General features: G+C 36.8%; 5 protein-coding genes and 1 pseudogene across 10 annotated transcripts; 2 read left to right on the top strand and 4 right to left on the bottom strand.

The window, feature by feature from the left end:
- Positions 1–632: 632 nt before the first annotated feature.
- Positions 633–2164, top strand: LOC130499899 (GDSL esterase/lipase At4g10955-like). The gene is made up of 3 exons (XM_056994395.1): positions 633–786; positions 1153–1240; positions 1442–2164. The coding sequence occupies exons 2-3, from the start codon at positions 1173–1175 to the stop codon at positions 1758–1760; spliced, it is 387 nt and encodes a 128-aa protein (XP_056850375.1). The 5' UTR covers positions 633–786; positions 1153–1172; the 3' UTR covers positions 1761–2164.
- Positions 2165–4489: 2325 nt separating this feature from the next.
- LOC130499898 (GDSL esterase/lipase At4g10955-like) lies at positions 4490–7555 on the top strand. Its single transcript, XM_056994394.1, has 2 exons — positions 4490–6552; positions 6979–7555. The coding sequence occupies exons 1-2, from the start codon at positions 6193–6195 to the stop codon at positions 7390–7392; spliced, it is 774 nt and encodes a 257-aa protein (XP_056850374.1). The 5' UTR covers positions 4490–6192; the 3' UTR covers positions 7393–7555.
- A 4161-nt stretch (positions 7556–11716) lies between these two features.
- Positions 11717–14822, bottom strand: LOC130499954 (phosphatidylinositol 4-kinase gamma 3-like). Of its 2 annotated transcripts, none has more exons than XM_056994525.1 (3): positions 14637–14822; positions 12414–13834; positions 11717–12347 (listed from the first exon to the last, which is right to left on the bottom strand). In XM_056994525.1, exons 2-3 carry the CDS (start codon positions 13596–13598, stop codon positions 11967–11969), a joined length of 1566 nt encoding a protein of 521 aa, XP_056850505.1. In that variant the 5' UTR covers positions 13599–13834; positions 14637–14822; the 3' UTR covers positions 11717–11966. The 2 variants fall into 2 exon arrangements, with proteins under 2 accessions (XP_056850505.1, XP_056850506.1); XM_056994526.1 differs by lacking the exon at positions 14637–14822 and adding an exon at positions 13996–14613.
- Positions 14823–14866: 44 nt separating this feature from the next.
- Positions 14867–18508, bottom strand: LOC108839084 (uncharacterized). 5 transcript variants are annotated; one of them, XM_056994522.1, is made up of 5 exons: positions 18362–18508; positions 17658–18026; positions 17379–17576; positions 15421–17094; positions 14867–14947 (listed from the first exon to the last, which is right to left on the bottom strand). In XM_056994522.1, exons 2-4 carry the CDS (start codon positions 18006–18008, stop codon positions 15424–15426), a joined length of 2220 nt encoding a protein of 739 aa, XP_056850502.1. In that variant the 5' UTR covers positions 18009–18026; positions 18362–18508; the 3' UTR covers positions 14867–14947; positions 15421–15423. The 5 variants fall into 5 exon arrangements, with proteins under 5 accessions (XP_056850502.1, XP_056850504.1, XP_056850503.1 ...); XM_056994524.1 differs by having other exon boundaries at positions 18367–18487; XM_056994523.1 differs by lacking the exon at positions 18362–18508 and adding an exon at positions 18262–18355.
- Positions 18509–19032: 524 nt separating this feature from the next.
- On the bottom strand, positions 19033–22898 carry LOC130499956 (calcineurin B-like protein 4). The gene is made up of 9 exons (XM_056994537.1): positions 22757–22898; positions 20489–20628; positions 20300–20382; positions 20152–20211; positions 19967–20075; positions 19805–19857; positions 19628–19708; positions 19358–19470; positions 19033–19146 (listed from the first exon to the last, which is right to left on the bottom strand). Exons 2-9 carry the CDS (start codon positions 20571–20573, stop codon positions 19068–19070), a joined length of 663 nt encoding a protein of 220 aa, XP_056850517.1. The 5' UTR covers positions 20574–20628; positions 22757–22898; the 3' UTR covers positions 19033–19067.
- Positions 22899–23564: 666 nt separating this feature from the next.
- Positions 23565–26646, bottom strand: LOC108826818 (glucan endo-1,3-beta-glucosidase-like; annotated as a pseudogene).
- Positions 26647–28000: the final 1354 nt, after the last annotated feature.

Raw genomic sequence — 28000 nt, 5'->3', positions numbered from 1 at the left:
GGTTGGTGGCCGAATTTGGGTGAGATCTTGGCGTAATCGAGGGGCTCCCTGAAGATCGGGCCTTGATGTGAAGACTCCGAATCCAATACCTCCGATATTGTCGCCGGCGGTGGATTTTCGGTGGTCGTGTTTCGTTTCCTGGTGGTTCCGGAGATGGTGCTCAGTTTCGATACAGCGTCGACTTCCAGGCAGGAAGGAAGTGGTGATTTGCGAATCCGATGAGGTTTCGGCTTTGGTCCCGGCGGTGGTTTCCAGACTTTTTCGATGTTGACGCTTCGCTATCTCGACACGCGTCTCCTTGGTGGGTGATCATTCCACGTGGAGCGGTGGGTGAGATGGGTCGGGTCAAATTTTAATTCGATTTTGGGTTTGGACTGTAATAGGCCTGTTGGGCTTTAGTGTTTGTAATCGGGCCTTTTTAGGCGTTTTTAATAATATAAGATGGCATAAAAAAAAGATATAGTCTATTTCTCTCTTCTATCTTTCTTTTTTTATTATTATTTTGGGTAAGAAACTTTTCTAGGAGATTACCAATATGGATGTTTTTGTCGTCATGTATTTATGTTTTTTTGTCAACACTTGTAGTTGTATTTGTGGGAAATATCCTTTTTGGGTAACACAATTTGCTTTTTTTTTTGACATTTCTTCTGCACGTGCTTTCTTAGAAAGAACATTCTCGTCAACTAAATAAAAGTTTCTATAAGTAGAAACACTCTCTTCAGCCTGTGATCTCATATCTCATCAAATTTGGTTAAATTTGATTCTGATCTACTCTGACACAAAAAGGTATGTTCTGTTTCTTTTAATTTTAGATTTCCCGAATTTGGATATTAATATATTCCTAGCAAAAAATATATTAAAATATTCGAGTTATATATCCACCAAATTTTAAAGTTTAATGTTTTGGCCAAAGATTTCTACACTGCAATTAGTTGTCTTGTGTAGGTTGCATAGCTGGATTTGTTTTCCAGTTTCCAACAAGGATGTTTTTCTTTTCTTGTGGAAATCATCTCTCGTTGTGAAAAATAAATGGCGTACTAGAAATATGTGAAAATGATGTACATAGTTTGTATTTGTAGTAAAATTTGCATTTTGTTCTTCACCGTTAAACTTGAAACTAGTTTGGTTTGTAATTTGCTGTGTAACACATAGGGAGAAGAACAAGAAGGAAAATGGGAGGAGGAGTGAATCGCGATGATTTCAGCCGTGTTGGCCCCCACTATCTTACCTGTGTTGATTGGTACAATTTTATTGTTTCATATACTTCCATCAAAATTCAAAATAAATATTGCTTTGCTTTTTCGTTTAAACCATAGAGTACCAAATTATATAGAAGGGTTAAAGAACTGTTACGATAGACGATGGAAGTTTTTACTAAAACCTAATACAATAACTTCATGTGCTTACTAGAATCTAAATCTTACTTTGTTTTTTTTAATAGGTCAAACTCCAACCATCGGACCGCAGTGACATCAAGTTTGGTACAGGGAGTCTACTCAATGCAACGGGATAGGATGAAGAAACGGAAACCACTATCCAACCCCTGGTGGGAATCCTTTGGTTTCTCTTTAGACAAGCCCTTGATCAACGAAGATGATAACTCCATATACGGTGCCGTTTTCGAGTATAAAAACAACCAGAATATACCTCATTCGGGATCGGGAGTGCCTCCGAGTTATGTTGGGATTCGAGACTACTTCAGAGACTACCTCAAGAACTACGTCAGCGAATACTTCAGGGACTTCGTCAGGATTTGGTGATGGAAATCAAACAAGATCGCATAACTTAAACCAAGACAAGGACGTCATATTAGGAAAAGGAAATATCACTTTATTCAAGGTGATAGGTTCCTGGAAATATTACTTCTCATGGAGTTATGGAAGTTGCAAGTATTTTGGAATATTTCCTAATAGGTTTATGGAAATGGGTGAATGCCCTAATCCAACTAGGTTAATGTAATAAACTCCTACTATATAAGAGGAGCTCGTGTGTACTCTTCTCTTAAGAACATTGGCATGGTCCAATACGTCCAGACGTGACCAAGCAAGCCGGCTTGTGGCTTGTGTGAGAGAGAGAGGTGCTATGTCTTTGTACTTAAGATTATAGTGAATTGCCTCATTGCCAGGCCCCAGGGACGTAACCACGTTTAGGTGAACCCTGGGATATCAAATTCTTGTGTCTATCTTCTATAATTCCGTGTTCTTCTTCTGTTCTCCATAGATCTACAAACTCATACTTTGTAACGTACTACGACAAGTGCATCAGAGAGTGCTTCAGCGAGTTTGTGTGGTGAGTTTTCCCAACAAAGTGGTATCAGAGCCTTAGGTGGTGTTAATCTCAATACCTAAAGTAAGGATTGAGGTGGAGCGGTTCGATGGGAAGGGAGACTTCTCGTTGTGGAAGAAGAGGATGCTTGCGCATCTGTCTGTCCTTGGTCTAAAGGATGTATTAGAAGAGTCCGAGTCACCTTCTGTCTCAGCTAGGAAGAAGGATGAAGACGAGGATGTTTACAGGGAGCGGTTGGTGAAAGAGGAAGCTGAAAGGCTTGGAAGATCAGAGACGGTGATGAATCTGATCAGTCTCAGTGTGGGAGATCATGTGTTAAGGAAGATCAAGTTGTGTACTTCAACGGCTTCTTCATGGTCTATGCTGGAGATGTTATTTCTTTCCAAGACTCTACTGGATATAATTCACTTGCATCACATATTATATATCTTCAAGATGGTTGATACTCGGAGTATGAGAAGATCAATGGCTTCTGGAAGATGGTGTCTTACCTGTCAAGCGTGAATGTAACTGTGTCAGAGGAGGTGCAAGGACGATTCTGTTGTTTGAATCTGCTACCTTCACAGTTCGGCTCTCTCAAGGAAACGCTTAAGTACGGCAAGGATGTTTTGTCGTTGTAAGAGGTGACGGTGCTGCAAGGTCTAAAGATCAAGATCTTTAAACCTCTAGGGTTTCACATGATGATGGTGAAGGATATTATGCTAGAGGCGAGTCAGAGAAAAAGAATCTTGTGAGGAAGGATATGGTCGGTTCTAGATCAAGCTCAGGGTCTAGAATTACCTGCTGGTTCTGCGAGAAGCAGGGGAACACCAGGAATAACTGTTATGTTACAAAGAAGAAGTATGACAAAGAAGCTGAAGTAGTGGGTGTGATAGATCCTGGTCCAGAGGGTGATGCACTATCGGTAACAGATACGCAGCGTCATGATAAGTGGGTTTTGTTCTGGATGTTCTTACTACAGGACGTGTAGGAGGGATTGTTTTTCACATGGTTCAAGAGCTGACTTCATGGAAAGTACTTCTTGGTAATGATTGCGCGGTAGGAGTGCAATGGATTGGTACAATCAACAAAGCTTATGGAGGTTCGGTTAAGACACTCACAAGATGTCAGGTATATTCTGGAATTAAGAAGGAACCTGGTATCTACTGGAATCTCGGTTTATTAAGCTTGGAGCATATTGGCGGACGTGGGAAGACTAAGTTTTACAAGCATGGTAAGCTAGCTCTTCAAGGAACTGTGTCTCAGTCATTGTACATGTTAGATGGAGAAACTGCATCAGGTGGAATATATAGCAGTGGCAGAAAGAAACCATCTATGGATGAGACAGTCTTGTGGCATAGACGTCTTGAGCACATGAATATGAAGAATCTACAGATTCTTGCCCGGAAGGGGGTGATCAATAAGGAGGATGATTGGAGTTTTGGAGTTCTGTGAGAGTTTTGGGAAACATGATACATGTAAAGCTCTCAGGTATGTACATGCGGTTTTGTGTGTGGATCTCCAAATGTAACTTCAAGTCTGGTGTGGATGTTACCCTCAAGGTGACCTTGCGAATGGTACCACGTGATCTTGTTGTCGAAAGTCTTCTTAACCAAGGGAGTTAAGCGGCGTGTTCCGTTGGTACAGACGGCGGTGCAAGATGGGTATGTAGTATTTTTTGCTGGAAGGTTGAAGAATCACTGGTTTAGGTGGTCTTTGTTTTAGGAGGGTGGTTATAATACTGTAATCCACGGTTTTATATTATTGATGAGGACACTACGTCAGACCAGAAGTTGAGACTTCAGGTGGAGCTGTTGACAAAACGGTTGATTTGCTGACGTAGATGTTGAACAAGGTGACGCTGCATCAGACCGGAAGTTGAGACTTCAGGTGGAGCTGTTGACGAAACAGCTGACATAGCTGTTGATGCAGATGTTGAACAAGGTGAAAGTCTTGAAGGATGTCAGTTAGGAATGGACAGAGTATGAAGAAGAACAGTGCCACCTGCACGGTACTCTGTGTCCAAGGATGTAGCAGGTTTTATGCTATATGTAGCTGATGAGGTATGTGCTGAAGAACCTCGAGACAATCATGGAGCGATGAGCAGCAAAATAAATTGGTCAATGGGATGAATCATGGGGTGAAGAGATGACTTCACTGGATAAGAACCAAACCTGGAAGCTTGTGAGAAGGCCTGAGAAGCGTGAAGCAATTGGCTGCAAGTGGATGTGTTAAACTGGAGTCTGGTACAACTGGTGTTGAGAAGCCTGGATTTGAGGCTTGGTTAAGTTGCAAAGGGATATTCTCAGATAAAGGGAATTGATTATCAAGATGTGTTCTCACCCATCGTGAGACATGTATTTGTGAGGTTTTCTGCTACAGAGAACTTTGACTTTGAGCAACTTGGTGTAAACCGGCCTTTCTTCATGGAGTATTTGAAGAATGGATTTACATGAAGCAACCAGGAGGATTTCAGCTTGATGGAAGAGAAGATCACGTGTCTCTACTTCATAAGAGGAGTATGTCAACACCTGCTGGTGTACACTTCAGAGCGTCTGCTGTAGTAGATGATGAAGCAGATATGTATGGATGATATTCCATGTACAAGGAGTGATCTGTTATATGGGTTGGTTAGCAGGTTTATTAGTAAGCCTGGGATGGTTCATTAGACTGCGTGGGAGTTGAGATATCTCACGGGAACACAAGATCAGACTATGCTTCAGAGAAGAATGAAGTGTTTATAGTTGAAGGATTTTGTGATTCGGATCTTTTGCTCCTGTTTTGGACAAAAGATTGTTGATCTCGGATTATGTTTATATGGCTGGTGGTGATACAATCAGCTGGAGATCAAGATTACAAACTGTAGTGACTCTGTCAACGACTAAAGCAGAGTGTATGGCGCTGGTAGGAGGTGTCATAGAAGGAATGTGGTTAAAAGTGGCTTGGTGTAAGAGCTTGGATTCAAGCAAGACACGGTGGTGATATCGTGTGACTCTCAACGTTCATTGTTTCCAGTAAAGAATGTGGATCGTGAGAAGACTAAGCACGTCAGTAGAAAGGTGTACTTCATCAAGGATATCGCTCAAGGTGATGCAAGTGTGTAGAAGTTAAATACTTCAAGGGATCCTGCTGATATTGTAACCAAGGTGGTTCCTGAGTTTGAGGAAGCTGTTAAATTTCTTGGGATGGTCGAGAGCATCGACTTCATCTGGTAAAGCACGAGTTTGCTTAACCTAAGTAGTGGATCATGTTTGATGTCATCAAGGTGGAGTTTGTTGGGATTCGAGACTACTTCAGAGACTACCTCAAGAACTACGTCAGCGAATACTTCAGGGACTTCGTCAGTTTTTGGTGATGGAAATCAAACAAGATCGCATAACTTAAACCAAGACAAGGACGTCATATTAGGAAAAGGAAATATCACTTTATTCAAGGTGATAGGTTCCTGGAAATATTACTTCTCATGGAGTTATGGAAGTTGCAAGTATTTTGGAATATTTCCTAATAGGTTTATGGAAATGGGTGAATGCCCTAATCCAACTAGGTTAATGTAATAAACTCCTACTATATAAGAGGAGCTCGTGTGTACTCTTCTCTTAAGAACATTGGCATGGTCCAATAGGTCCAGACGTGACCAAGCAAGCCGGCTTGTGGCTTGTGTGAGAGAGAGAGGTGCTATGTCTTTGTACTTAAGATTATAGTGAATTGCCTCATTGCCAGGCCCCAGGGACGTAACCACGTTTAGGTGAACCCTGGGATATCAAATTCTTGTGTCTATCTTCTATAATTCCGTGTTCTTCTTCTGTTCTCCATAGATCTACAAACTCATACTTTCTAACGTACTACGACAAGTGCATCAGAGAGTGCTTCAGCGAGTTTGTGTGGTGAGTTTTCCCAACAAGTTACGTGATTGCCTTTCGCGGCACGATGCTGAAATTCAAAACTTGGCGTAAGGATTTGGAAGAAGACCTTCGATGCTTGTTCAACAACCTTAGCAACGGAACTAGGTTCAAACATGCCATACAAACAATCGAAACTGTGCTGGAGAAACACAGTACCAAGAAAACTTCTGTCTGGCTCACTGGACACTCTCTCGGAGCAGGTATAGCGTTGTTGGCTGGGAAGACCATGACGAAACGTGGATTCCCTCTCGAGACTTACGTATTCAGCCCGCCCATCTCGTCTATTCCTCTAGAGAGACTATCTGGTCTTGATGTGGTTAAAGACATCTTTCGATTCGCCGAGTGTATCTTCAAAGTGACCTTATCCGTGCTCTTTGATCTCAAGGTAAATAACATAGAACACCTTCAATCTATTACTCTATTTTTTTATTTTGAAAATAAGTAAATATATAATAGAACTAAATCTTACTTCAACGATATTTCTTACTATAATAAAAATGGAATAGTGTATTGAAAATTTAAAATAATATTGGAGAAGAATATAGCAAATTTCATTTTGACATAAAAATAAAGTAGGGTGGAGATACTTTTAGTATGTAAATAACTTGAAAATTTTGCTCTACTAAAGATTTACTGATTCAGTTAACCATGGTGATCTCGTTATTGGAAATGCACTTTAGTTTTTTTTCTTTCTCAACATAATATTCGGAATTAACTTGGTTAAACCATAAACTAAAAAAACAACTTATATTATTTGGTGACCTTGTCTTGAGAATTTTCTTTGTTTATCTTTTATCTTTGACTATTACAGACTAAAGCAGACGATTCAAGAATAGCAAAGTGGATACCTTACGTATATGTGAACCCATCAGATATAGTCTGTGCAGAATACATTGGTCTTTTGAAACACAAAAACGTCATGGCTGATTTCGGATTAAGCGAATTTGAGATTCTTGGTGCTGGAGTCTCTATAAGGAGTCTTGTTTTCGGAGATGAAATAGGAGAACCTATTCAACTTCTTTCGTCAGCCGATATGACAGTAAACAAGAATAAACCTAATGTTGAGACAAATAATATGCTTAAGAAATGGTGGTATAAGTTTAAGAAGGCTCATGCTCTTGCTCAATGGTGGGATCCAAACCCAGATCTTCGGGCAAATTGGGAAACCCACAGCATTAGGCCATCTATACCATGTCTGGATATGGAGCCAACATCCTCCTCTTGACCCCTTTTCTAAGGATTTTCCTTAGTATATGCTTGGGAACCATCTATCATCCATCTACCCTTGTTCGGTTTCTTCAACTTTTCCTTTTGTTGTTGTTTTCCATGTGTTTGAAACGCTTGTTACGTTGTAAAAGCTCTTTAAAATATTTTATTTGTGGGTCAAAACAAAGAAAAAAAACAAAGAAAAAACATACATCTATTCTATTAAAACATTGAGGATGATTGGTTGGGGCTATAGAGATGACTTTACCTTTAGTTTTTAGTTATAGCCTTAAAAACACCGATCAATCATGTTTTATATTAATACTATTAAAACAGAAAGCTTTTTTTTAGGTAACCTTCTGATTCAACAGTATTTACTATTTGATGCCACTGGATTATTTTTAGGATATTGTTTTCATTAAATTATGTATTTATTAGATTTTCTTTTATTTAACAGCTCACTATTTTAAGTATCTTTTTCATTTTATTTTAAATATATTAACTACCCATATTAAAAAATAAATACGTTACTTTGACATAGTTAAAAGTTATCCATGAGTTTAGCAATCTGTTACAAGAGATCAATAGATCATAGTGGATTTGGATTTCAACTTTCAAGGATGATTTCCAATATACTATAAAGGTGATGACTGAGGACGCATAAAGATTTTTTTGACAAAAGTGACTTCGAAAACGATATTTGTGTGTGTTTGACGAAGACGAAGATGAAGATTGAAATTTTGCTTGAGGTTCAATAAGGGTTTGTGGGATTTTTGGTCGTGTTCTGGTGAATCGAAAGAGGTTTTTAGAAGGTAACACGCCGGAGCTTTCGGAGGTATACGCGGTGAAGAGAGCAATAGTTTCAGAAAATAGATCAGTTAAATCATCAACGTCGACTGCACTTAAGTGATCAACATAATCTCACCATCCGAGTTCAAAATCTTAATCCTCAGGAAAATTTGGCTGGAGTTACCATTACCATCTTTTCAGTTCGGTAATATCTCTGAAACAAGTTTTGGATTTTGCACTGTATTGTTTAACGCATGATTGCGCATGTTAAAGTCTCCACCTTAATAACTTTGATGTATAAGACATGGGTAAAAATGTTGAGCTTTATACGTCCAAGGCGTTGCAATCACGGACTGGAAGGATGAAGTTTTATGGAACTTTCTATTAAGTCATTACATATGTGCTTATATAAGTTCATAGAAATGAATAGAATATTTTGTCTGCTGTAAAGTAATCAGAGGAGGGGTCATAAGTTCAAAGTTTTTGTCGAGGTTTGAGGAATTTGAGTACTCGAGATGTGTTCACTACTTGCTTCGGACACAAATGAATTCTGTTTTTTTTGGTTTACAGCTTGATGATGGTTTGTAGCTTTTATTTGCTAAGAAGAGGAGATTTACCAAATATCTGGAGCTTTCATTTACTAACAAAAGGAGTTTTGCCAAAGTTAAATTTTTAGGTAATGTACAGATGCGTTAACTCTTTATCTTGCTTTCATTACTAGCGGTGATGTTGCGGTTGATTTGTGGTGATTGTTTTAATTGATGTTTGATAGTGAAGTCGGTTTACGTGTGTCCAATATTAGAGATTGGTCATGATACGTTGTTGGAGCCAATGACAGTTGTAGATTTGCTAAAAGCTTAGCTAAAATGTAAATAACCATAAAACTCTCTTACTTGATAAGGTTAAGCATTTTATGTCACTTTCATCTTACACCTTAAAGCATAGAAATTATTTTTTATTTATAAATTTATATGTATTATTTACAATAAAAACTCAATAAAATAATATAGATTTTGTTGAACTTATAATCATTATAATGTTTACTCTATGGTATAAATATATGTGATTACAATGAATATTGCATATACGTAACTACTATACTTTAATCCACACACTCATAGCTAACTAAATAAACCCTAAACATAAAAATCTCCTCAAACCCTGACATTCCTTGCAAAACAAACTGTAAACAAATAGTAAACAATAAATATATTATCTATACTTAAATATAGTTAACAAAACGATATTTATGTTATACAATAAATATTTAATATTTCAGATATATGGTTTATGAAAACATAATATATGAAGCATATTTTTGACAATGTAGACTGGAACTAAATATTGTTTCTTACACAATATTTTTAGTAATTTAATATATATATATATATAAACTTCCAATTTTCATATAGAAAGATCTAAACTGAACCAAAAAAGATATTTTCAAAACTTTTAATTTTAAATAATCAGTTTATTTAAAAATAAATGGGATCAAATCTAGATTTTTGAAATTTTGAAAATGGCGGATTTTGTGCCAAAATTTAAACATGTTTTACATTTTGAAAACATTTTTAAAAATAATTGGAAGAAAATCTAATATTTGAAAATAAATAGGAGAAAATCTAGATTGAGATATTTAATATTAAAACTCAAATATTATTTTAATAAATATTATGTAAACTTAACAATATGTCGCAAATTTTAAGAATATCACTCTAAATTCTAATTAATTAATTACTATATATTTCCAACATATATTTTACACAGTAATATATTTATTTATATATTATCAATGAAATCTTATAAACATCATAATAATCAGAATATATTATTATTAACTGGATATTTGCAGAAAATTTATATAATAATATAAAATATATTATTAAAATAAGTTTATCAATTATTTATCAAATACAAGAAAAATTGTACAAACAAAGGTAAGTTTTGGCATATAAATTGAGAACAGAAAACCGAACTGAAATAACATAAAAACAAAACCAAAACTAAATCAATGTTTGCAAATATTTTAACGGTTCCTATCGTAGAAACAGAAAATCTGAAACCAAATCAAAACTAAACCGAAAACCGAATGGATATCCGAATATCTTAAATACATTTTATATACCTTAAAATATTAATTATCTTTAGTTATAAAATTATCAAATATTCTAACACTAATACTTATAACCAAACAACCCAAAAAAATGGACTACCCTATTACTTTTTATACGAGATATTAATTTTTGTAATTTCCCGATAGAACTGGATCACCAAAAAAGTTTATTCGAAATATTCAAATTTATCTGAATTATCCGATATTGTATCCAACAAAATCCAAAAATGTGATTTTATTGAATTATTGAAAATTATCCAAAAATAGGAACCAAAACCAAAATTGAACTCAAATTCTATCAGGTTTCAAACGTTATTATACTAACCAAACTAAAAACCAAAATAACCAAACCTAAACTAAATCTAGATAACCATGCGTTAGAATTAATTTCCAAAATTTATTCATCCTAAATATTTAATATTTAAAGATGACTGAATTTTGTATATTCTTTTTTTCTGTTTAAAACTAACCTCACAATAAATAATCTTAATATATTATACAGATTAACAATATCTTCATTTCAAATATAAATTGAAATGTATATTTAAATCTGATATATAAATTGAAATGTATATTCAAAGTCTAATATTTAAATATTGTTTTATTCAAATCAAAATATATAACTGTATATGAATTTGGATAATATATAAAAGGTTTATTATAAATATATTTTTATATATTTTTATAATAATTAAATTAAAGAAGTATGGTTTTGAAAAAAATATAACCCGCAGATAACTGCAAAATTAAGCAGAGCGGGTACAAAATTATTTGTTTGCGGGTTGTATGGGTCAAATTTTTTGACCAAAACAAAACTGAAATCCGCGGGTTGGCGGTTGGCGGGTCAGCGGGCTGGGTTTGACCCGCAACGCATCCTTAACCGAACGTATACCGGATCAATTTTTAAATTGCCATTATTTAATAAAAAATATTTTGATTAAGATTTACACACAAATATGATTACAAAAAAATATGAATATAATCACAAAGAAAACATAAATATGAAAACTAAATTTAAAATAAAAAATATACCCGCCCTTTTAAGGACGGGTCAAAATCTAGTTGGTTTTTAAAGTTACAATAAAATAAAATAAAAAATGGTCGTAACAACTTTATTTTCTAAAGCATAAACTTTTTAGCTGTTGGAAATTTTAAAGCTACATTAATTAAAGCTAAATCAAAAAATTATACAATCTAAGTTCTACAATTACAGCTAAACCAATCATCCACAATATCATGAACTATTAATATAGATGTTCATTAATATAGATGTGGTCCAACTACTTTAATACAATTAATAAAATTTCTTAATATTATACAAAAAAACATAAAAACGACTAAAAACCATAAATATAAAAACTAAATTCTAAAAATATATAAAACAAAAGATATTTTTGCTCGGGTCATAATAATATAAGATATAAGTTCATCCGATCCATAGTATTAGTAATTTAGTATATATAAAAATGAGCTTGTTCATCATCCATAGCTGAAATGAGTAACACAGGAACCTTATTGAACCCAGAAACACAGAAACATGACCATTCTATAAACCCAACCCACGTACTGTTTCCAAAAACCAAGGTTGAGTTCAAAGGCATTGATACACTTATTACTTTTTTTATGAACAGGGATATACATCTTGCGTAAGAGTAGTGAGCGAAATCCTGAGTATGCAATAACGATATTTTTCAGTTCAGAGAGTACTGGTCGAGGTAGCGATCCATAATAGTAGAGACTGTGCTGATAAACGCCTCTTCTGTCGTCTCTGGGGACACGATGGCTTCAGCATCACAGATGATTCGTTCGATCACAGATTCTTTCTCGAGTGTTTCTCTGCACATTATGCTTCCGATGGCAAAAGGTGTGAGACCCTTCGCAGCACCTTTCTTGAGAAGCATTGTCGAGATGCGGAAGACACGGGCGCATGAAGACGGAATCTCCCAACCGTGGAATCTAAGAAGCTCAATATCTTGCTCAGCGTCCAAGGTTTTAATGTATTCAAGTGTCTCTGAAGAGTATGGCTCTTTTGCTTGAGGCCAGTATAGCCACTCAAATGTGCAGTCTTCAAACTGGAAAAATAAGTTTGTTTTAGTCCAAATACTCAATACATAAATGAAACCAATGTAATCGCTTACCTTGTTTGGAAAGCAATAACCATGGTCGATTGGTGTAAGCACGATCTGACCATCATTTCCATCTCGGCTAACCAAAATGTTACCACCGTGACGATCTGCATTAGCAAGCCTAATGTCTAGAACCGATATTTTGTGAACCTGCTCAACAGGGAAGACTCCGTATCCCATATCTTCACAAGTTCCAACGTTGCTCACAAACATCTGCAACGAACCAATCTTTGCGTTCTCGTGAGAGAAACTATAACCATTAGGATGGTTGAAGTCTTTATGCAAGCATTTGACCATTGCTGTTGGTGGAACTCCAGAGAAACCGGGTTGGTCACTAGAAAAAGTTCGTGGTCCGGTCATGGGATAGTCCAATATGTACGCTGCTACTTCTCTAAAAGCTCCTTCACCGACCTGTGTGCCTTTCTTAAGTCCTTCCCCGTCGATTGAAAGAGGTTGTCCGTGTGGATTGTTCACAGCCATTGGCTCCTCGTCTATTGGTTTGAAGACGGATACGTACTTGTGTCCGGATTGATCTTGCATGAAGTAAGCTCCCCCCGACCCATCAGATGATTTCATGGGGGCGTTTCCTTTCTCTAAGCCCTCTATAGTTGAGCTGATAAGCTCTTTGAGAAGTGAAGTCAGTTCAATCTCACGGTTTACAGCAAGAGGCTCCACAAAGAAATCTTTAGATGGATTTTTAATCAGCAAGTGAATCACATTCTCTCCGTTTTTACAGAGATCAGTGACGAGCCTCTGGTCATCATCTAGCTCTTCACCATCCAACGTGAGTCCATCATACAATGCACTACTCCCGAGCTCGGTTAACTTCTGCTTCACGTAACCAACGCTTCTACTCCTCTCAAGAAAGAGCTCAATCGCCTTACCACCAAGGGTCATGGCTTGGAGATCAGAAAGCTTAATAACCAAACGCAACAGCTTCTCGTTCGCGAGAACGTAATCTCGAGCTAGCTCTCGACCATCGTAGAGCAGCTTCTGCTTCTTCACAAAAAATCCCTTGATACTCTGAATCGTCAGCTTCACGGACGCAAGAGAATCTGACTCCATGACCCGCATCGGGTTCAGAGATTCGGCGATGTTAAGGAATATCAGGATTGGGTCGTCTAAGTTCAAACCAAACCGTGGGAAGTTGACAAATTCTTCCAAGGCTGGACATAGAGCTACACTAGCAAATGACATACCAAACTATACAGCTTCTTTCTAAATCCTCCAGAGCTGGAAACTCAAACCTTTAAATCGTCTTCCGTGTACTTTAAAAAGAGACCAAGTTCCCTGCACGGATTCAGGAACTCTGAAACAATAGGTTTTGTAATTCACATCTTTGCCAAGCAAATATCTCTCAAGGATTCATACTGAACTTAAACCAATCCCAAACCGCCTTTGGTTACCCTTTCATTTGCATGAAAGCAAAGAACCTGAAATGACCAAAGGAATCAGTCAAGGATATTTAATGACAAAGAGAAATTCAAAATCTGTAAAAAAAAACTCTTACAAAGATCAATCACTATTCCAATTAATTAACCACAGATTAAACAAGATGTAAAAAATGTTCAGATCAAACACAAAACGATTTTACCTTCAATGAAAAAACAACGTTAACCGTTAACCTCTCCTCTCTTGTATGGATGATGAACAAGTCTTTAATTTTATATAAACCTTTTTGAGAAAAAAAAAAGAAAAAAAGGGTTCAACCAACCTCTGCTCTCTTTGTATGGATGATGAACAAGACTCTTCAACATTATCTTAGCAGACTCTATATAACCTTTGAAAACTTTTGGTCTTAATCTTACATAATTAGAAATCTTCAAAAGCTAAAATTAGCTCCAACAAAGCATAACCAAACAACGGCCACAAATTAGGTTTTCAGGTCAACGTCCTTATCTAAAGCCAATACAGCCTGGCCTAAGTTAATTCAAAGTTATATCTCTGACTCTAATAAAGTTAATTATAGGTTAGTTCTCACACTTATACATCTGAGACAAGTTCCATCACTAAAGTACTGATACTATCCATTGTTCATATACTAAACATAAATCTCCGATCATCTTAACGAATATCCAGAATATGTAACCGCCACAGTGAATCTAGGTTTCTACTCACCTTTATAGATGATCACTGAACATACATATATACATTTAATCATTCACGATCGGAGGAGATAACAACAAACAAATCGATTCTGAGATCGAAAACTTTTAAAAATGTTTTTGTTCATACCTCGGAATTCAAAATCCGTGAAGCGATGAATCAATCGAGTAGGTGAGATCGAAACTGATTCGATTGAAAATCTACTTGCCGACAAGTATCGAGAATCTGGAAAGCACCTTTATTCTTTTTTCCCGAGAAAATTTCAGCCCAGAAGGAGAGAGAGAGAGAGAGAGAGAGATTACGAGCAGTGACGAGTCATCCTTTGAACAGCAGCGAAATGTGGGGGGTTTCTATTTATAGGTTTTTGACCACGCTGACTTTTTTGACGGAAGTTTCATGCCATCTCTAACGTCGTGAACTCCTCTCCACGGCAGTATACTCTGTTTTCTTAACTGACGCAATTGCTTACGGTTCAAGCAATTAAATTATACCCATTGGGCCTTCGGGCTTGGGCCCTTTGTTTTTTTCCAACTTTCTTCCTTTTAGATTATTATATCATTCATTTATTTAGGTACCATGAACCCAAACCCATAAACATAAGCTTTAGTAAAAAAATATATTTTATTGTTTGAAAGTTACAAACCTATAAATATTAATTTTTTTTTAAAAATATATTTTTTGAGATTTTGCTGGCCATCATCATATTAGGTTTTAAATAATATACAGATAATGAAATAATATTTTATTACCGAATTAAACCATATTAACCATGTATGAATTATGATTAACAAAATGAAATTTGTAACCAAATCAAATAGACATGAGAGAATTGAGAGGGTATCATTTTTTTTTTACCATTGAAAGAACAAAAAAGAAACAGAACAACAAAGTTTGTGAAAGTTATATAACATACCTTTCACAAGCTCTTATCAATGAACTCCCAAATCCTCTGTTCCATATAAACACGGTCCTTCACCTTCCTCGGCATATGCCTTTCATCAGGAAATATCAACAACTCATACCTCTTCCCCGCCTCCACAAGCGCGTTCACAAGCCTACCCGTGTGCCTAAAATGCACATTCTCATCCATCATCCCATGCACCAGCATCAGCTTCTGCTGATCATCCCTCAACTTCCCCACATGCTGCATCACCGAGCTCTTCACATACAGATCATCATCCGGAAGGTCCATGTACTTCTCCGTGTAGAACGTATCGTACCCGTCCCAAGAGGTCACAGGAGCACCAGAGACGGCACATCTAAAGATCTCAGGGTACTTAGTCAAGAGCGTAGCCGAGAGGTACCCGCCGTAACTCCAGCCGTAGACACCGATGTGATCCGGTTTAGCTAAACCTTGCTCGATAAGCCATTTTGCTCCGGTTACTTGGTCCTCAGCATCAACGTTCCCGCAGTTATGTTTGATCCAAGACTCAAACTTCAGACCGCGCCGCGCGGTTCCTCTGTTATCAACCTTGAAAACTAAGACGCCTCTGCTTCTCAAGTACTGTGTCCTCATGTCGACCGTACTGATCCAAGAGTCCTGCACCAGCTGAACACTAGGACCTCCGTAGACATTGATCATCGTCTTATAAGGAGGAGGACCGAACTTCGAACCGTCCGGTCTGTAAACCGCGCCGTAGAGAGTCGTCTCTCCATCGCTAGCTTGTATCTGAACGAACTCAGGAGCCTCAAGCTCAAGTCGTCTCACTATCGACAACGGAGAACTCTGCTCGTAGAGTATCTTCAGCACAGTCCCATCGCTCAGAGAGCAGAGAGTGACACGTGGAGGAGAATCAACCGAGTCGTGAACGTCCACAAAGTTCTTCATCTGATGATCCAACACAACGACGTGTTTCCCTTTCCCACGCGTAAGCCTCATCGGTGGTTGTTGAGATTTAGCTTCCAGTTTTGTGCAGTAAAGATGAGTCTCGAGCGCTCCATCGAGCGTTGCAGTGAAGTAAACCAAACACATTGACTCATTTACCCCTGCGATCTGCTCAACCATCCACTCACCGCTAGTAACGGCTCCAAGACAAGTCCCATCAGCCTCATAAAGATACAAATGTCTGTAACCAGTCCTCTCGCTGGCCCAGATGAATCCTCCCGAAGGCTCCATAGGCGTGAAACAGTCGTGCAGAGTCACCCACGCGTCAGACTCTTCAGTCAACAGTACGTTTCCATGACCTGTCTTTATATCAAAGCTGATGATTTTGAGTTTACGCTGCGACCGGTTCAGAACCTGCGCCGCGAGGACGTTTCCTGGCATCCAGCTGACTCTACCGAGATACTCTTCCTCCGCGTTGTCTCTTCCTCCGCAGACGAGATCCATCCAAGTCGTTTTACCGCCTCCGGAGGAAGAAACCACGCCGAGACGGACCGTGGAGTTGAGAGCTCCAGCGAAAGGGTAAGCGTGGTCCTCTTGCGCGTCTGCGCCGACGGAGCTTTTCCCCTGGTGCATGATTCTGAAGAGAGGTATCTGCGAGGAGTCTACTTCGGTGTAAGCGATGAACTTGCTGTCTAACGACCACCAGTACCCGTTCCTCCGATCCATCTCTTCCTGAGCTATGTACTCAGCAAGACCATGAGTCTGCAGAGCAAACAAAAACAAATTGTTTTACACCACAAATGAGACAAAGGAGAAAAAGAGTGAACCAAGCGACGACGTCCAGTGGTCCCCGGCCCCAATATGGACTCGGGTTCGAATCCAGTGGCCAAAATTTAAAATTTGGCTCTCTTAGCGTCCAGTGACCGAGGCGTGTTCCAGCCGATAATGTAGGCTGATACGCCGCTAATCTGGACCCACCTCGGTGAGTGCTACGATACACCGGGTTATTTCAAAAAAATAAAAATAAGTGATTTTTACTTGATTACCAGAGTACTTCCATTGGCACCGTTCGTCAGCTGTTGTGTCTGGTTTTTCAACAGATTGAGGACATGCAGCTCGGAGTCCTTTACGTATGCAAGGAGCAACCCGTTGGGAGATAGACGAGGATCAATGACTGGGGAAGCGGGTGAGCTTGGAACTATGAGCTCTGGATTTGGCGATGAACAAAGATCCTTCATATACACCTAAACCATGGTCGGGAGTTAGATTATATAGCATAAAAGAACGTCAACAGATACAATCAAGAACCCGATGACCAAACCAACCCCAGCAGGTAAAGGCACGACAATGAATTTCATCTTCAAGTTAGTCTTGACCCATTCGTAACGAGTCACTCCCAGCCCGCGTTCACGCAGCCTCTCCCTTCTCAGCTTCTCCTCCGGCGAGATGTTGCTCTCGTCGACACCACCGTCGGGAGGACTGAAAACAAGACTAGACTCTCCTTTGTTCACATCGAAAGCGTACACTCTCCTGTTCAGATTCTCTTCGGGACTAAACAAGTAAGTGATCAGAGAGTCGTCGGGGCTGAAGCTGACTGCCGTTGGAGATGCGTAGCCAGGTAAAGGCGCCTGAACGATATCTTCGACCTTGAAATGAAGGTCGTTCTCGAGCATCATGATTCGTTCGTTCAACACCTATATCACAAACATCAACATCATCTTAGAATCTATGAACATGAAAGAAACTTGTGAACAAAAACAAATTTGACAATGTATAATCCAGGATGATTATATATCATCAACCATTAACATAATCTATTTCGTTTCCGTCATAACCAACAAGAACCAATCTATAAACATGCGCAAGAAAAGAGAAGATCAACTATAATTGATGGAGGAAAAATAAATGGTCAACGGATCGAAACGATACGGGGATGAGATTAGAGTTTGAAGTTGGTGAGGAGACCCAAAAGACTGGATTGGTTAGAAAAAAAAAAGTGAGAGAGAGAGGATGAGGAAAGGATAAATACCGAACCGGTACTGCTATCTGGGAGATTGAGAGAGACAGGTTCCTCTTCCGTGTAATGACCTGATATCAACACGATTCCTCTGTTTTTTTTTTTGTCAATTAGTGCTTTTCGATTATTAATTTCACAGATAATTATCTGTTTATCACCGTTCGAAAGGTTTTGTTTTTTTGTTTTTGTTGATTAGTGTATTTTTATTACTGTTTATAACCCCAATCTTAGAATCATAATTGGAGCTTAGATCACAAGGCCAGGGCCAGGCCCATCACATACCTTCATAATGGCTTCATAAACTCTCCACTATTGGCTTAGATTTCTTTTTGTTAAGACTTCTGGATTTAATCTGTTTAACTTTGTTCACGGAGGCCATGTGTTTATTTAACATAGACAAAATTACACTTTTCTTTTGAAAGCTAAAATTACACTTTACCACCTTCAACTTGAGATTCTATAATGCATGTACATCATTAAAGCAACTAATAATAAATTATATTTTAAAATATTCCTGTGTGAAAATGGAAGTTCACTTGTTCCACATAAAAGTATTCAAGCTAGCAGAGTATGCAAATATATACACAAGACAAGATACATTATCAAGATGCAAATATTCCTCTTTACAATTTTGTACAAAATTTTCCAAAAAGAATAGTAGAAGAACAAGTTTAGAAGCTGAGTATCTTTCTTTATCTGCAATCTGCATGGAATTCCCTTAGAAATATAGGTTTTGCAACTCCAATTCTTCGTCTTCACAAGATGAACCGAAACTTGGAAACGACCCTTTTATGTCCCTACATTTACCAAGATTTTATCATCAATCCATTTGGTTCAGTGCATCAATCAAACCGGTCGGTTTATCTCAAGCTAGGTTTGACTCCAGTCATTTTACAGTGTTTATTATTTGCTTCGAATTTGTGTACATATGATTGTTAATGGGTGATGTGTTTTGTTTAGTAAACTAGCTTAGTACGTATACATAAATTGTAGTGTATAAGAACTCACTTTAGATAAGGCAAAGTCATATTCTTGATAATCGACGGATTCATGGACACAAAATCTTTCCATTCATCAAGATCAATTTTTCCGTCTTTCTTGTGATCTGCTTCGATAAAGGCCTACAAATATGATATCATCTCCTTATAAATTATCTCCATCATTAGCATTATATTTTTCAATATCAAGTTGAGATATAGTCGACCGGATCAGTTTATCAAAAAAAAATAGTGATAGAAAAATCAACAACCATTTACCGGTGTGAAGTGAAATATCTACCTTATCCACTATTACTTCGACTAAATATTCGGAAAGAACAAGTTCAGATTCGTGAAGAAGCGCGATTACCATCTCCTTCAACTATATATGTGTAAGAACAACACAGCATGTTTATGGGGATAGAAATGTAAGTTAAAATCTTGCGGGTTCCAGGGAAGTAACTGTGAATGGACTCACTTCTTCTCGTTCGATGAATCCAGTTTGCCTTAAGTCATACAAGTTGAAAGCAACTGAAAATTCATGACAAAGTTCTTTGTCAGTTAATTTGATAAGAAAAGAAGAATAATAAGTACTTTAACATAAAATGGATGCAAAGCAAGTAAAGTAGTTGAAAGTGACATTTGATCTTTTCATGGGCAGGTGCATTTGGATGGAAGACACCTAAAGACCTGACAAATTCACCAAACTCGATCACTCCATTTCGCTTCACATCGAATACATCAAATATCTGCGGATAAAATATAGTAATGTATAAACAAAAGTTTATCTAATGTAACTAGTTGTGGTTAATGAACGTTAATTACCCGATCAGCGAAAAGGTTCTTCTGGTTCCTATTTCTGAATAAAGCCAGCTGGAACTCTTCCTACAACATCACACTATAAACTCTAAGCCGTATTTATATAAATAACATAAAAGATCTCAAAAAGCAACAAGAAAGAATGAAAGAAGACCTTATGAATAAGACCGTCGTCGATGATTGAGCTGCTTAGCTTCTTGAACAGTTCATACAAAGCCTCCACCTCAGCTACAGTAACTATTGTCCCTCACAGTATCAAAAGTAGAGTTTTGTCCAAAGTCTATAACATGTTCTCGTAACATTTAAGAGTATGATAGTAATAAAATCAAAAGTAAAAACTGACACGGTGTAATGGATGCAAGAAGGTCAGGATCCTCATATCCCGGTGGTCGTATTGCATTCTTCTTCTTGGACAGAGAGCAGCCCATTTATTTAGTATTTGCTTTCACTCTACAACCTTTTTTTTGTTCAAACGCTTTCACTCTACAACCAAAAACATAAAAATCTTGGCTTAGAAATATTTCGTCTGTTCCTAGTAATATGGTGTATTAATTATATCCGTCGGTCGTTCAAATACGAACCAATTATAACCGATTTGCAATTAATAATAATCATCAATAGGCTATATGAACGATTCTTTCATTGGTTTATAAATAAAACTATTACATCGATGCAGTTGGCCAAGTAACAATTAATTAGAGATAGTTGTAGCTTTCTCGACAGCTATATTAAGCTATCTCCATACATCAATTCGCGTTTAATATGCTAATTGGATAGCCAAAACTAGAACAAAACGACATTTTCAGATTTAATAATTTCGTAATTATTCCAGTAAACACAAAAATTAAAAAACTGTATAAATCATTTAGCCACGACAACGACGTATGAACAGGCGTATAGATAAGAGATTTTTTCTCTCCTAGTTATCGTATTCGTAATCACAGAGATAACTTATCAGAGTCTCCTATGTATGATATATGCACATATATAAGACAAATATAAAAACATTGAAAAACAAATGTTAATCGACATTGGTCCTCGTATATATATGCTTGAATTAGTCAATGGTCTAGTAGATATGTCCAAAATTGCTAAAATAAATAAATATATAGTTTAACAAATGGAAGGTTTTAAGAAACAAGCTGGATGTGATTTGATTTGTGTGGGTAAGTACTCTGGAAAATAACACAGAGACAGTTCAAAGCATAGTACAAAGTAATGTTTAGTGAAAATTAAGAGTGATTGAGACAAAAAAAAATTTGAGAAACAACTTTCATTTCTTTCAAACTTACTTAAAAGCGAAAACAGCTTCGCTTACAACTAATACATTATTTGCTAGCCCATCGGCCACTCTGCTTTTTCTCCTTGGGATCCACTCAAACGATATGGATTCCAACTAATAAGCATACAATAGAGTATCTGCAACCACTCCGTAAATCAACTCTATATATCTCAGGCACAGCATCTTGTTGCTTTATTCAATAATTGTAGGCAAATCATGAATTACATGTGTCTTCTTAAAGAACTTAAAACGAATGAGGTCTACACTCCTGTCTAGAGTATCACTCTGACTCAAGATAGTAAATGAATTACAACTTGCAGGTATTGAAGACCATACATAATGATAAATGCATCCTTATACTCAACATACATATGTAACCGTTTAGACATATAATCTTTCTACGTGTTTACTTCTCTAAATGTAATGACAAAACGGTTCAATATTTGTTGCTTATTCAAACCGGCAAAGAAAGATGACTTTTGCCTACTATTTAATATATCTAGAACTATTTAAATAGTAAATGAATTACAACTTGCAGGTATTGAATTAATTTATTCGTTATATATACAACTAATTGTTTAAGATTTTTACAACTATTCCTTCCATTTTATAATAAATATTGTTTAGGATTTTTACAAAAAAAATAATTAAATTTTCTGTTTTACCCTTATTTAATACAAGATTTTGTTTGATTTTTATAAATTAATGAATTAAAAATAAAAGTAAAAACTGAAAATAACATTTAATATTTGTATTAAAAATATAAAATGACATCTATAATGAAACAAAATTTAAAAGTTAAAACGACACTCAATATAAAACGGAAGGAGTATTTATTTTCATTCAATGCAAAACGAATTGTCTTTAAAGAACTCGTTAAAACACACACCAACCCCCAATTCGGCTAAAGCTAGATACTAGATAGAACCGAGCTAGACCGCATACTCTACGTTCATTTTGTTCTAAATAGTTAAACCAGGCTGAATTTGATCCAGTTTGTAATCTTCTTATAATATAAAACCAACTTAACTTTTATAGAACCAAACTAAAACCAAAGCAAAAAATCAAATTCCATTTAAATGAAAACTAAACACTTGTTTGGAAGGAAAATGACAAACCAAACTGGTCAGTTCGTTCTATGTTACTAATTGATAGATTGCAAAAATAGTTTTGGTACTGTTTTTCTTTTTTACATTTAACCAAACATTAGTAATACAAGGAGGTTCCTTGAGAACTCGATCCCTATAAATAAAATGTAGTTATGTGAAGTAAATATTATTCGACTTGTTTGAGATATTACATGATTTTAACCTTATACAACGAGGTTACCTGTACTCTTTAACTTTGTTCCTTAAGATGTACTGATCTTTTCTTGGTATAAGGATTAGGTGGCGGCGGGTCGGCCATTTTGGGAGGACGTGGATGCGGGTTCTCATAGTCCATTTCAAGATCGACCCTTCCTTTATTCGTCACAACCTAATCAAATCAACATATATAGACATATATAGTTTTTTTTATTACCAACTCCACCCTCCCCCGATTACTGTATAGTTGATGTTAAATGAAAATGATTTAAAACGACCATATATCTAGTTCAAATAGTGTTAATAAAACTCTATTATCTAAATATATTCTATATGGTAAAATGATAAATAATATCTTCTACTGGTATAAGCTAGAAGTAACGAAAACTAAAAAGAGGAAACAACTTCCTTTCTTTTTTTGAGAGGAAACAACTTAAAAATGTATACAAAGGGGTCAATATTATAAAAAACACGGCCTTCTAATGCATTTTTAGGATAACTTTATTGATAGATCATTATACAGTTTTGACTTTGATGTGTATTTGTAATTGATATGTATAATTCTTATGATCTTCTGGTTTTTTAATATTACCTCGTAGTGGATGTCATCCAAATTTGAAGTCTCAACTAGCCCTACCAAATCATGAAGCATGTTAGCATCCATATCATCATCAAATTTGTCTAAGAATTGCATGTATATTTATTTACAAAACTACCGTGTAGGAATATATAGTTTTGTAAGGCACATCTTATATGCACAAGTGAGCAACATGAAATGTGAAATGATGCATTAATTAGAGAATACTGCTAGTTGATTTGTACCTGAAGAAAACGTTGGAAGAAAGAGCAAGAAGGATACTAGGATCACCAGCTTCATCGTTTAGTCAGATTCTACAACTTTTCTTTCAGCGGTCAGATTCTATAACTTTTCTTTACGCGGTCAGATTCTATAACGCCTCTTGAGTTTTGACTCTGGATTCATATTAGGTAAAATATATGTAGATACTAGTCATAATTATGAAGATAACGGATACAGCAATGAATACATATAGAGTGAATCGATGACAAGTGGTTGACAAAAAAAAAAGAATCGATGACAAGTGGCCTATATTATGGTCAAAGTGAATCTCTGGACATTATTTGTCACGTATAAAGTGAATCGATTAAAAAAAAAGAATCGATGTCAAGTGATTTTATACATGTCATGTATACTATCATTTTCACCAAAAAATATGACATGATATATTAAAATCGATGACATAACTTATGGTTAAGTATAACATGACATTATATTTAATGTTGATTTTAATATTTTGTAATTTTTAATAATATATTAATAACTCATAAATCTATTCAAATATGTCATTAAACAATATTATAATAGAAATAATAAATATTTTAAAATTTTCAAAATATTATTTAATATATTTTTATAATCATACAATTTTTATTATTAATCAAGATTTTCAAAAGTTTATACAGTCATTTAAAAAATTAATCGTAATATCATTTATTTATTTTTAATATCTATAAATTTTAGAAATTTTGTTTGGTTTTGTATTTTGATAATTATAAAAAAATATCAATTTTTTTATTTTATACAAGTTAATTTAATATATCTTAGAAAAAATCTATCAAATTATGATTTTAAATATAACTTAAATATAATTTTAGGTAAGTTAAATTATTTATTTTACCTTAATTTTATGTTTAACAAATTTCTATTTTCAAAACATTAACACATTTTTATTTTTAAAGATAACTTAAACTTAAAATTTTATTGCTGAACATGGTGTAGGAAAACAATTAGTTATCAATAATTAACTAGTATTTAATACTAGATACTGACCATCAAAGATCAAAATCTCATCCTTTATTTTTTTGTTTTAGTATTTACATTTTTCTTTAGTTTAAACTTTTTATTAATATATCTCTAAAAAAATTTATTAATACTTGGGAGAAAAACAAATTTGCTTAAAGGAGACGAATTTATTAGGACTCAAATGTACGCAGCTACAACAACTGAATTTTGCTAAGTGTAGTTATCCTAATAGTACTTGATATAGTTGTGATTTGAACCATAACTCGAATATTTCTGCAAATTACATTGTGTATTTTCATACAAAGTCAGCCTGATATTGGCAATTTCCATAGCCTGCAGAATTAAAATGTAATTTTTTAAAAAAATCATTAACAAAATATATAATTCATTTACTAATTCTATCAAAATTTAGAAAACTTACTGGGATCCATCGCAGTTATCTCCCCAGTCTTGTCGAAATCGCAGTCGAACTCGTGTCGCCCCATAGTCTGGTAGAACAAGTTCATAGCGTACGCTGAATGGGCTTCAACTGTGTTGGGTAAAAAACAATGCCCACCTTCTATAATGGGCCCACAATCCAAGCCCAATCCACATACGTAATCTATGTTCCTCTGTAAAGCCTCCGTCTCCGCGCCGGACTTTGTAACACACCACCGCTTCCCCGAAGATCCTTCGACCGGCGACCGCCGGTTGCTCTCCGGTGGATCCGATGTTCTAACCTGTCAAATTCCAAAACGAAAACTCTTAAACAAACACACATTTTTCGAAACGTAGCGAAACGCGGCGGCGATTACAGGTGGCCGGAGGATTCCGATGTCGTAAACCGGAGTTAAATCGGACAGGAAAAGACCGAAATTACGCTCTCTAACCGGTCCTGGTTTGAGATTTTCATTGAAGAGCGCGAAAATGTACGTCTCGAAAGTCCGGTTAGGCATCAGCGGCGTTCCGGCGCCGGAGTTTACACGGTCCATCACTTTCTTGTTAAACTCCGCCGCGGTGGCGACGTCGACGCCGATCTGATCTCTCTCTCCCTTCGACGGCCATCCGATTTCTCACCACGATCGCGACGTCGGAGAATCCGAGCCGATCCATGGCGGAGTAGACAGAGTCAAGCTGAGCGTCGAACATGTTCGTGTAATGAAGCTTCGTGTCGTGATCGAACAAGCCCGGGTTAGGTCTAAACAGAGCGAAGTCGAGAGTCTCGGGTGAGTAACCGAAGAACGGGTAAGGATTCACGACGAAGGGTGAAGAGATTGTGCGGAGGAAGCTGAGGAGAGGCTTTAGGACGTGAGTGTCGTATCCCTGTCGGAACCTAGAGGAAGACGGAGGAGTGGTGTGAGAGAGGATTCCTAGGGAGTGCGGCGTGGAGATTTGGATGCGACGGTGGAGGGAGGCGGAGACGAGGGCGGTGTGGAGGGATTGCATCGCCGGGACTAAGTTTCTGACGAGGAGGTGGTCGGCGGTGGAGATGACTTCGTTTCCGACGAGGATGCGGATGATGTTGGTGGAGGGGAAGTGAGGTTGGATGTGGTCGGAGATCCATCGTTGGGCGAAGGAGAGGTTTGTGAGGTGTGGGATCTGGTCGTTGGAGACGGTGACGGTGACGGCAACACCGGTGTGAGCGAAGGCTTGGAGAATTTGAGGATCGGCGTTGAATAGGCGGATGCGGTTGATGACGGTGGAGTGGAGGAGGAACTCGGCCACTTGACGCGGGGGAGGGAGGTTGTCGGCGAGTGTGCCGTAGTTTACACCAATACTCGCATCAGCTCCTGATCCTGACCAATAATGTATGCTAACCATTGATTCAAATATGAACATAATTATTTATTTTTCCCTCTCAAAATTTTCTTTTTTTCATTCTCGAACGATATTCCTTTTTATAATTTAGATTACTCTCAATAATTATCACAAAAAAAATGATCGATGAAATATACCTGTTGAAAGGACGATAAGAAATGCAACTATAGTAATCATACTTGCAGGAGAAATAAACGAAGAAGAGGAGAGAAATAGTCGCATATAATTACCCGGACCTCGTAGTCCAGTGGTACACCCCAGGCTTCGGTCACTGAGGGGCAACCCGAGTTCGACTTGCGGGGAGGGGAGGCGTGTCCAGGACCTTAAACGGTACAGACACAGGCTGGCGCCGGGCCTAGGTGGGTGGGTCCCGAAGGGGTCAACCACCTGGTTAATCAAAAAAAAAAAAAAAAAAAAAAAAAAAAAAAAAAAAAAAATAGTCGCATATAATTCATGGTTAAGTGTTTCGATTAATCAAAAATTAAAGAATGGAGGAAGAGGGATAAAGATCCAAGAGTTTGGTATTCGTCAATATTCAGCAAACCAAATATGCTTTGCTTTGTCTTTGGGAGATTGTCAGAAGTAGAATCGAGTCAGTCTGGAACAAAAAAATATACAAATTACATTTACAAACAAACGTTTGAAAATGGAATCCAAAATTTTCTAATACCAATCTATTAATATGTACCAAAAAAATATTGTAACAGTGAGAAAAAAACCATTCGTATTTACATGAAAAACAAGCCTCAGTTACATTTTCCCTATAGATTATTACTTACAAATGAAGCAAGTATAAAATTATAATTAAAATAATTTTATGATAACAAAGACAAAAATCTTAGTTACACTTCTTTTTCTCGTTCCCCTACCTTTGAAGTAATTCTAAACCTTCAGCTCCGGCTACGTCCGACCATGTGAGACCCAGCTACAAACCACCGTGTCAAATGGGGGCCAACGTGATAGACCCAATCTTAGGCGCGTGCAAAACTCATAACTCCACCACGTGTCATAATCATACTGGCTCCACCATAGGACACCTGGCTGAGGAGTATGTAATATGATGTTATATGCGGCGACGTTTTTACACGGAGCGCTTCATAGCCGATGAATTTCAAACGGAACCGGCAAACGGCAGTTATAAAACAATCTGATCCGTCCACGAGTGGTCCATCCCACCCGCCGGTGACAATAACTAAGCCCCAGAGATGAGACTACTCAGTTTTGTGGTTGCAGGGAACTTAGTATCATAATGCAGTCCAGAAATTCATGGAAGTATGCAAGTAATGAGTGATTCATATATTCTTCCTTTTTATGTCAAGAGTTTCAGGTCACTTCCTTGTGACCACGGTACCCTTAAATGTTTTGGTATGTCTCCAGGAAAAAAGATGTGGATGTAGCTTATGTAGTTTACAGACCCGGTGAGTAGTAATTTAATGCTGACGCATATTTGTTTCATTACAGTGGAGGTGAAATCTGAACCGGGTTTGATAAAAGCAAAATCTAAGGAGTTTACTAACTTAATTCTTTCTTTCCTTTTGTATATATACATATAACTCCAATCCATGATTTGTAGATTCCGTTTTCTTTTTTCTTTTATGATTCATAGTCAATAGATTTTTTTTTTTTGACAACAATGAATTACTCTAACGT

The sequence above is a fragment of the Raphanus sativus genome, chromosome 9 (assembly GCF_000801105.2).
Source record: "Raphanus sativus cultivar WK10039 chromosome 9, ASM80110v3, whole genome shotgun sequence".
Lineage (NCBI taxonomy): Eukaryota > Viridiplantae > Streptophyta > Magnoliopsida > Brassicales > Brassicaceae > Raphanus > Raphanus sativus.
Note: the sequence above shows the minus strand (reverse complement) of the source record. Positions and strands in the feature narration are given on the sequence as shown.